This window comes from Neodiprion fabricii, chromosome 4, assembly GCF_021155785.1.
Source record: "Neodiprion fabricii isolate iyNeoFabr1 chromosome 4, iyNeoFabr1.1, whole genome shotgun sequence".
NCBI classification, from domain to species: domain Eukaryota; kingdom Metazoa; phylum Arthropoda; class Insecta; order Hymenoptera; family Diprionidae; genus Neodiprion; species Neodiprion fabricii.
Genome location: NC_060242.1, coordinates 9,528,846 through 9,538,968, shown reverse-complemented (window position 1 = coordinate 9,538,968; position 10,123 = coordinate 9,528,846). Strand labels below are relative to the sequence as shown.

The window sequence follows — 10,123 nt, the reverse complement described above, 5'->3', positions numbered from 1 at the left end:
AGCCATTTTATGTATAGAGATGGATACAATCGTTCTTACTAATTAGTGAATTAAAAAAAAATATGTATTCTGTTTCGGCTTAAATACAAGAAATTCCAAGTTTATTCTTGAGTCCGTATTTAATTGTAAGTGGAAGAGAGTAATCAATACTATTAGAAATTCTGGTTCTTAGCCAAAATCATGTGCTTTATAGACTCTTTTTACAATCTACATAGCAAGAACGATAATATTCATCTTCAAGCAGGCCACTTAGCACCGAAAAATAGCTCATTCAATCACCATGAATGCAAATAAAATTTGACAGATTGGAGAGCCAGAAGAGAATCCTTCCAAGACCAGGGTATCACAATAACAACAGTATCCAAGCTATTTTAAAAATGTGATCGTGAATTGCCAACCAGAGTGACTTTTCAAGTTCGGACAGATGTTAGCAATTATTTCCCAGAGGTAGAGAATAGGTAAATAATATTTAACAAGCAATCGCTTGACCATTTTATGATTTATAATACCGATATATTGTGTACAAGGGCTCAAAATCAAGTCTGCGTCTATATGCAGCCAGCAAACTAAAACATGTTTTGAGTGGATTTCTTTGAAATGATCTCAACGTTAAAAAGCAAAAGACAGTCAAAGTTGGAATGAATGTAGAAAAGAAGAATGGAAGTTACTAAACGCCTACAAATTCTATTCACATTTGGAACTAGTTTTTCGTCCTGTTGTTATTCAAACTGTTCGTTATACCGAATGAGAAGCTCATTCTATATCCCGGAAGCATTTAAATTTCATGTCCGCATATTTGGTACTTTTGTGTAAGTTACATAGCCGGATAAAACTCGGTAAGCCCAAACAGCAGCAAAGTAAAACGAAAAAATAATCAATATCAATCCGACCAAGTTATAAACTAAAATCTGAACAAACCGATTTGGCTGCCAAAGTATTGTAAATTGGACTAACTTCTCGTGCGTATCTGAAACACAGAGGAAACCACAAGCAAGTTAGATAATACATTGAAAAATCATTATGGAGGTTGAACTGCTTCCTAGGTGAGGGAATTCAAGGTAAAAATTCTTGGATGCCGAAATGTTTCTCGGCAAGCCACATTACGCCCTACAGAACCTAAAAAGCAACACCTTTGCTGATATTTTTGTTGATCATGCACAAAGCATGCGATCAAACTATTCCAAATTTTATAGATAGTTTTTCAGGTGGGTGTTTTTATGTCGCGTAATTCATTCAACTTTCTTATCATCAACTATTAATTTCATTGATAGCAACACGATTTCAATAAGACTGTTCTCTCATAAGAGACTATGAATTACACTTAAAGTTGAAAGTTAAGTTTTGGAAAACGACACAGTCGAATCTAATAAAGTTCACATCAACGGAAAAATGTGTCTTAGTCAAACTTCACCCTCAAATTTTAAGTTTACGTCTGATAAACGACTAAACAGTCCAACCTCCAACAACTATTACCTGAATCTCACAGAAATTACGCACCAACAGAAGCTAGTCCGTAACCAATGTAAGGGGTTCCCATTCTGTACGAACAAGTCGGTATTTGAACCTCATGAATATCTCCCATATCAAGACGTAGATGAAACAACCGATTTTCATGTGGAGGTAAGATCCAAATATCACTTAATTGATTTGTCGCCATATCTAAGCTGGTATGCATCGCCTTGTGGTCGTGAGCAGAAAAAATCAACTGTGGTGACAGCTCTTTGACTACCTAATCAACAAGAGCAGAAATATTTCACAAGATATAACTAATGCAAGTATAAGAAGCAAGATTACAATACTTTAATGGACGAGGTTACAATAGTTATAAAGAAATAAGAGGTACCTTTACGTGTCTCTTTCAATTATAGAAATCGAAGTGCGCCTTTTCTTTAGCCTCATTAATAAATTTTAAAAAGATCAATACTATTAAAGTCATGGTCCGTATTTTAAATGTGATCCTTAAATATTCCGAAGAACATTAAATCAAGTAATGTATAATAATATAAGACTCTGTTTGACTGTCCAAAGAAAAACTTCACCTACTGCTACCACTGATAGTCACCAGTTTTCATGAACTAGACGAATAAGCGTTACGATTGTTTCACATATTCTACTTACACTTTGAACAAAACTGCCAGGAGAGAACAGCAATGGCATGTGGCTCAGCACCACATTCGTAGTATTCCTTTCTGAATAATCATTCAAAAATGCGTCGCTGGGTGCTCCAGGAACAGAATGGGTCAGTCTGTTTACCTGACACAGAGTAATAGTCGTTATTGTGAAGATCAGTGGATCTCAGAAATGGATTCGACTTCCATTCGGACAGTTTCTTGTAATTGATAATCAATACACGAATCTGAATTCTTAGACCCTTCTATTCTTGAATTTTACAGAAGGCCAACCTTAAAATTTCAATGCTCTCTTGCGACTCATGAATACTTAAAAAAAAAATATTTCACGAAAATATGTTTGAAATCTTATCAAATATTTCGTAGTAAATTTCGAAGAAAATAATATTAGAGTATTTTAAACTTATTTTACACTATATTACTCGATAACAGTGTAAAATATTTCAGAAAGTATTTCCGATGTATTTGGTTGTCAGATTTTAAAGCCACGTCAAATATTTTTACATAATATTTTTACAACGATTTAGCCATTCGTTCAATGCGAATTTTTGCGATGCTGACAAATATTTACACAAAATATTAGAAAAATATTTCGGAAAACTTATGAAATTATGATCAGAAAATATTTAATAATTAATAAAGTAAATGGATAACTAATAAAATATGAAATATTTTTACTACAACATTTTCAAAACATTGCAAATGCAATATCGCTATGAAAGAAGTTAGTCCCATCTGCCACGGAAAAATCTTGTTCACGCCGCAGTTGTAGATCTCAAAACGGAACTGCAGTGTCATGATCATGAAATTGTTTCCAACAAAATATTCATCTCAAAATTCACTTTGCGAAACACGGATAAAATCGAGGTGGATGTTATTTAATAATTAGTGTATATAAATAACCAAACATCTTCAAGTAGGGTGCAGCTTATTTTTCCGATATTAGATCACATCAAATTGTGAATTAAGTAAAAAGTTTCTACTGGAGAAAGGTAGTGTATACAACAAGGCTAAACCTAGATAAACAATGGGAGAGAATAAAAACTGTATGTAAGTTTATGTAAAACCGGACAATGTCACATCGAAAAGATCAACGTCTAAATGTAGAAGTTGAAGTAAGCTTCCACAATCTCACAGCTGCTCAATAGACGAATCGCAGAAAATAAGCAAAAATGACATCAAAGATGGCTCAGTCTCAAACTGTAGACCAGTAGATGATAAGATCTGTGGTAAGAAGTCAAGGCCGTTCTGAGATGCTGAAGTCAACCCAAACGGAAGACTGAAAATTGATAACGTCCAATGGGCACTAATAAAATATGCCGGCGAAGAGGGGAAGTAATATCTGTGGACTGTGCCTGCTAACATCTGTTGTGAATATGAATAATCAAACTTTCAAGAGACTTTATTTTTTTATTTTTCCCGTCTGACGAATTTTGTCGAATGATAAAAAATTTTATTAGAGATGTATAGAGAAAATTTCGGATTCGCGTGGTAACACTCACCAGCGACGGATATGTTTCTGTGGCTCTGTGCTCCTGCTATAAGCTCGTAAAATAAGATACCAGACAGATTCACTTATTACAATTGTCAACTTGAACAGTCAAAATACTTAAAAATACCAATGGGTACATAAACCAAAATGAAAAGTGCAGTGATATTCAGACGGTGGGGCTGGTTAGCTCTTTGATTTAAATCAGCATGTCAGGCAACGTGGATCATATGTATCAACTACTTACTGAAGTGAGTGCTTACGTGCGAAAACTTAAATAATCCGATGTTGAAATCATAGTTGACATAGATGAAATAGAAACGCTCAGAACGAGGTCAGTAATCTATACCAAATCTTAAAGAACAAGGTCCTGCTCATGGCTAAAAAAAATCAACATGTCCAACAATATTCTGCTATCTAACAATTCAGATAACAATGAATTTAATAAATATCTATATAACAGTGACAAAGAAATACTCGAAAAAACTGAAGTAAATATTTCCGATACTTATATCAATACAATATACACAGACTAAGAAAGATACCAGGAAAGCACTCAATCATGATCAAACTCATTGCTTCCAGGTGGAAAAAACTGTTTTGCAACAAGAACTTTGAAGCCTTAAATTAGTACATTATATAACAAGGGAATTAGATCGAAGATATATTCCCAGAGGTAGGTTTGCTGCCTAAGCAAAGCAAGGCTAGTAATCACATAAATGAGGGAACAACGTATAAAAGAGAATCTTATGCTACTTTTGTCCTACTTTTTAGGTCAATGAAGTGGCCATTGCAGTTCAGTCGAAAATGAATATATATTTTGTAAGGAAATAGAAAAGAACAATAGCCTACTAAAAACCCGAAAAAGGCTGAGAGAAGCCTGAATAACTACCACCATGGAAGAAGATAAACTGTATCATAACAACCGCTGCCTTGCACAAGAAGAAATCTCCGGCCTACTAGAAAACAAACCACTATAAAATACACCAGAAAATAATGACTTGTGGTAGACTAATTTACCAATGCAGTAAACACAGCGGCCAAACCTAAACCTAATCACACCCGCGGCACCACAAGGGTTCTATCAGTCACCTCTAGATGACTATCTTAACATTAACAGAGTAAATCAGAATATCGACATTTTTGCTTAAATAAAATTCCCTGACTTTTCCCATGAAAGTTGGGCCATATTGGCCACTTTTATGACTAAAAGCTCCAGAAATTGTGCACCTTCAATACATAAATTTCGATTTGAAACCATAGAGAATCACGTCAATTCACACAAAGAATTAGAAATTGAACAATACCATTTACGAAAGTTAGCTTAGCTGAATTTACGAAGCAGAACTCAAGTTTAACAACAATTTATAAAATAAAGTACGTTTCTCCCTTTGGTCCATCATAATTCCCTGACTTTTCCTTGACTTTTCCCAATAGACGAAACTCCCTAACCAGATCCGGTTTTCCCGGTCTGTCACCACCCTAAAAATTTCATGGCAAGCCTAAAATTTCAAGGTCGATTTTCTTAAAGCTACTGTGAAAAGAGCATTAGACAACGCATCTAAGCTTTTTCACTGCGTGGTGTAAGACGCAAAACTTATCCAACCGGGAGCAGCATTTATTATTCTGCAGATCTTAGTGGGTGCTGAACTTTCATAAAAAATACATGTATTAAATCCATGTAATTAATATAGCAACTTACCTTAAAAAAATTCACGCTTTTGTAACTTAAAGTATCAGGTTGACTATATGTAAATTCAAATCTGTCAGAAATATGTGCAGATACGGTATCCTCTTCGCCACCGACATCGTTGTCTCCAGGTAAATAAATTTTCTACAGGAAAAGCAATTCTTACATTAGTCTTTGTGCAAGCAAAAGAGTTACTTTCTAATTATGCATTTATTTTCAATAATTATTCTTTCACCATTCTGTACATCAATTCAATCATTGATCGTCAATAAAATGAAAATAATTAATTTTTGAATCGAGTATTCAATTAGTTCCGACGTTATTATGTTTCATGATAACAAATAGTTGCAATTGTATAACACCTACCATCACATCATCTGGCGTTTGAAATATAGAATCAAACCTCCGTTTATACTTTTCGAAATATTCTCCAGATGCGATATGACCCTCGTCCATTAAATCACCCAGGAAAGCAATCACATGAGGTTGTGAATGCGCGAGAGCTCTTGCAAATGTTTTCCGCAAGTAACTGGAAATATGAATAATTGGGAGAAAAAATTCCAAAATTATTGAATCCTAGTTCTTTGCTATTTCATTATGTTGAAGTCTATACCGGTAATGTAGCAAATAAAACAAAGAAAACTCAATTGTCTCAATCAATAGAATTTACTTCAACTGAAACTCAATAAATTTCAGGATCGATACATGCAACAGTGTTTGAAATTTAACGATTCATTTATTTGGTCATAAGCATATCAAATTATTGATTCAATTTATTCCAAGTTGCCATATTCAAAAGCTTGTTTCCTTTTTGCCTTTTCTTAGACTTTTAATAATTGCAGTAATTGGCATTTACACTTGTATTTTCTCGTCATATTTAATATCACAACTTCAACTTCATTCTTTGTCAGCCTATATACCAGTAGTATTATAAACAAATTTACCTGTCACTATCCCAAATTGCCACTGATGCACCGGGATAATTCTCATTTTTGATTCCCAAAATTTGTGGATCGGCAACAAGTAAGATCCTTGTACAATCTGTGCACTTATGGAAGGCCCAATGCAGTCTTTGAATTTCATAAGCGATGAATTCATTATAGGCCACAGTCAGCCCAATAATTAATACAACCGCACCGATTTTATTTTTCAACCTGCAAGAAATATGAGCCTTTTTGATTATTCAAACGATCATAAGCTACTGAACACCACGCTAAACAAAAAAGAACATAAATTTTGAAACGAACAGAATATGCAAACACATATTAGCTAAAGTTACCATTTTCGTGTGTAGTAAAAAGCATCTCACACCGGCGACTTCTTTGCCTTAAGGTCATCACTTTCTACGAAATACAAAGCAGGTATGTAAAAGAATGCGTACAAAATTCAATTATACGTAGAACTTCATGATTTATGCCAGTAGCAAAAAAAAATTTTGTTTTGAAATAATTCTTCGTCAACTTGTCATCGAAGCTCAAATCTATTATTTCCATGATCATTTTATTCATTGAATAGCTACAGTTTTCTAAAACTGAATTAGTTCTTCTCATGAATTCTATAAAACTTGACAAAATTCCCAACATAGGGTAGGTGCACTGTTTTGGGCCACCTTAGTACAGCCATATCAATTACATGTACATAAAGGCATGGCCACAAATAATAGCATCAAGCCGTTTGACCAGCTTTGATCATTATAAAACTGGATTTGAATTCCTTCAAGTGGACTGTGGTGCAAATTCGCATCAGCTGTATGTGTATTTCAAATGCGTCCGGTATTAGGTGTGTATTCAAGAGGTTAAACAACTGAGTATTGACTTCCGTTCAATATCGTGACTGTAAGGTGCGTTTTCATAATTCATTTAATAATTAAACACAATTTTCAGTACCATACATAAGTAAAACATTGGATATGTGTGTCAAAAGATAGGGAGATGGCCACAAATGATTGTCTCTGCCCTACATACCTGTGAAATAAATGACAAACTATTTTTCGAACAAAACCCCACCCAGAAAATCCTAGCTAGTGTAAGTCAAACGAACATATGAATTGGTCTATGATTTGAAAGTACATATTGAAAGATTGATGATTGTAAGGCAAAAGTAAGCCGGTTGACGCGAAAATTATTACCTTGATTTTACAAAATAAAATACTAATAGTAAAAGTAAGCAATCACAGCAAGACAAAGATAAACATGTTTGCAATTACGAATAAGTATGCGACAGAATATATTCACCTGCTCCTTCTGATCATGGTCGTGTTTGTAATGCTCACACAGATAAGCAACGTTGTCAGATTCGATTAGATTAAAATAGTACAAGATTATACGCGATAAGTCAGTCATGCCATGCGAGATTACCGTAATGTGTTCAACTACGCATGTGACTGCCGACTTGAATTTCGGTTACGTCTTCAATTCTGATCTTTCAACGTAGCGTCAATCGCGGAAGGTCCATTCTCACTGCGTAAAAGATCATCGACCTTTGTGCCGATGAATCATGATCAAACCATTCGCTGTTTGTGTTCAGATGCGTACAAAATTGACAATATTCACTTGGGGTGGTCACCGTGTACGCATGGGCATCCGAAGGATACAACTTGTTCGTTCTTCAATGAATGAAAATAACAATAACCTCTGCATTGTCTGAAGATATATGATGCGTTATGTGGAGACGACAGGAACTGCTAGGGTAGAGTCAGTGATGCGTTCTCGTACGAAAGGCTGAAGTGTGGGAGAAAATTGTAGTATCCGCCATGCCGACTCGATTTTTATATCTTTAGTGAACGCCGATGGTTATTCGAACAGAATGATATTTGATTCCAATTGCTCTAAATTGCATCTAATCATTCTCTTATTTTTGTTAATTATTTCTGCAGGGTTTTTCAGAAAATCAAGAAAAACATAAAAGTGGTGTTTCATGAGGTGAGGTGCCATGGAATTTGGTCGAATTCGAATTGATGTTTTGCCATAGTGATGATAAATGATAAAGGCCGTGTTCGTAAATTGACTGACAGTACTGAAAATTCCCTACGACAGAGTCAGAGCTATCCATGAACTTGGAAGCATAAAAGAGATGAAAAATTGCTGACAGTACTGTCAGTCAATTTTCGAACACGGCTATAGTGGGCAAAATGCAGGGGTTGCCATAATACTTTTACGGTTGGCATCAGTGGAAAGGTCCTACTGTTACGTCATTGTTACGTTCTGGACGTGGAGGGAGTATAATTAGACGCCGGCGCGACAGTTCCCGGAAATTCCAGTAGTTAGCGACTGGGATCCGTGGATGAAAACGCAGCTAGACGCACGGTCAGTAGTTTAGGTCGCCGAATACCAATTAAGCGTAAGAATGCATTGGACAACTCGGTTCAATTGCTTGTTTTAGATAAACCGAGATTTATTCCTACTAGACGATTATTAATTATAATTGCTCACCTTTTAAAGTGTCAAACACCAGATGAGATGTCCGGAAGAAATGATTTTATTTGAGAAAACTAAGAAATTTAATTTTAAAGTATTTATTTGCACAATAGTTCGTTTACAAATGGAGGATGCCGAATAATTAATTATAAGTTTAAATGGAAAAATTGCTGGTTGTTCAGGCAGAACTATGTTCTAAATAAAATGGAGTATTAAGTTGCGCGGCAAAGAATACTCGTTTGTTGTTTCTACAGAAGTTTTTGAACCTGTAGAGCATATGCAAATGGCAAAGTACCGAAAACTTAAGTGATCTAAAAGTCTACAGGTGGGACCTGAGGCACGAGCCAAGAGAGCGTTGCACAAAATGCACGTTTTATACCTGGTAACATAGGAATTTGGAATGGAAAAAGAACAAAAGGATTATGCCACGAGATTGAAAGTAGCGCACTTAAGGTTTCGGGGTAACTTGTTTTCGGTCCGAAAAAAATACGAGTTCGATTCTATACGAATTATATGACAATGACTGGCAATGCAGCCGACGTGATGGGGAACTACACTGCCAACTCTTGAAGCTTGGTGGCAGCACCATCGTTGGTTCAAAATTCAAATACAAGCATACAATATTATGTTAAAATTCATTTTCCTTTATAGAAGATCTTTTGTCTTCACTTGGAGAAAAGCACCATGGCAAATTAACCTGTTTAAATTCTTCAATCGTTTAAACAAAATACTTTTTCATTTTAGAACATCGGAATTTCGCGACAAAGTATTCCAACGGTTATGGGCCAGCTGCAATCAGCTTGACAACTGTAGTCCCTATTATTTAAGATCTATGCGTAATACATATACTAAGTCCTATATGCCTGGTCTACGCTTAAGCTTTAAGTGGTGGTTTTGAAGTACGCCTCCATCAAAGGTGATGTGTAGCCGAGTTTATATGAACTTTAAGCGCCTCCCATTTAAATATTTTCTGAATCACACTTTAAACTCAAATTTCAGCGAAAAGTAGTGCCAACCGTACCGACATGAGAGATATATTGAAATCTCGCGTGGTTTGAACTCGTTCTTTGTTCTTTGTGCTTTGTTCTTTCTTCGGTCGGCATTTTGCCGTAACCAAGTTTGGTACATATTTATTACTTGAACAATTATTAATGTGAAAATATAATCCACGTTGAAGTATCACCAGGGTTTGCAACTAACAAAATGCCTTTCGAATTACAGATAAGAGATATGTTGATTATAAGCTATTCAAAAAATGGAAAATAAAATATAGATAGGTGATTACTAATTGATGAATAAAATTACGGAGAACATTGCATTATATTGCTTCATATATTGTATTACTGAGGTTATAAACACTAACTGACAGTTCTGAAGTTCTTCTTATTACTCCATTTGA

General features: G+C 35.1%; 1 protein-coding gene across 1 annotated transcript; it reads right to left on the bottom strand.

Annotated features, from left to right (window-relative positions):
• Positions 1–207: 207 nt before the first annotated feature.
• On the bottom strand, positions 208–7,967 carry LOC124179806 (uncharacterized protein C630.12). The gene is made up of 7 exons (XM_046564566.1): positions 7,543–7,967; positions 6,253–6,462; positions 5,675–5,837; positions 5,321–5,452; positions 2,119–2,253; positions 1,498–1,729; positions 208–967 (listed from the first exon to the last, which is right to left on the bottom strand). The coding sequence occupies exons 1-7, from the start codon at positions 7,557–7,559 to the stop codon at positions 783–785; spliced, it is 1,074 nt and encodes a 357-aa protein (XP_046420522.1). The 5' UTR covers positions 7,560–7,967; the 3' UTR covers positions 208–782.
• Between the last annotated feature and the right edge of the window lie 2,156 nt (positions 7,968–10,123).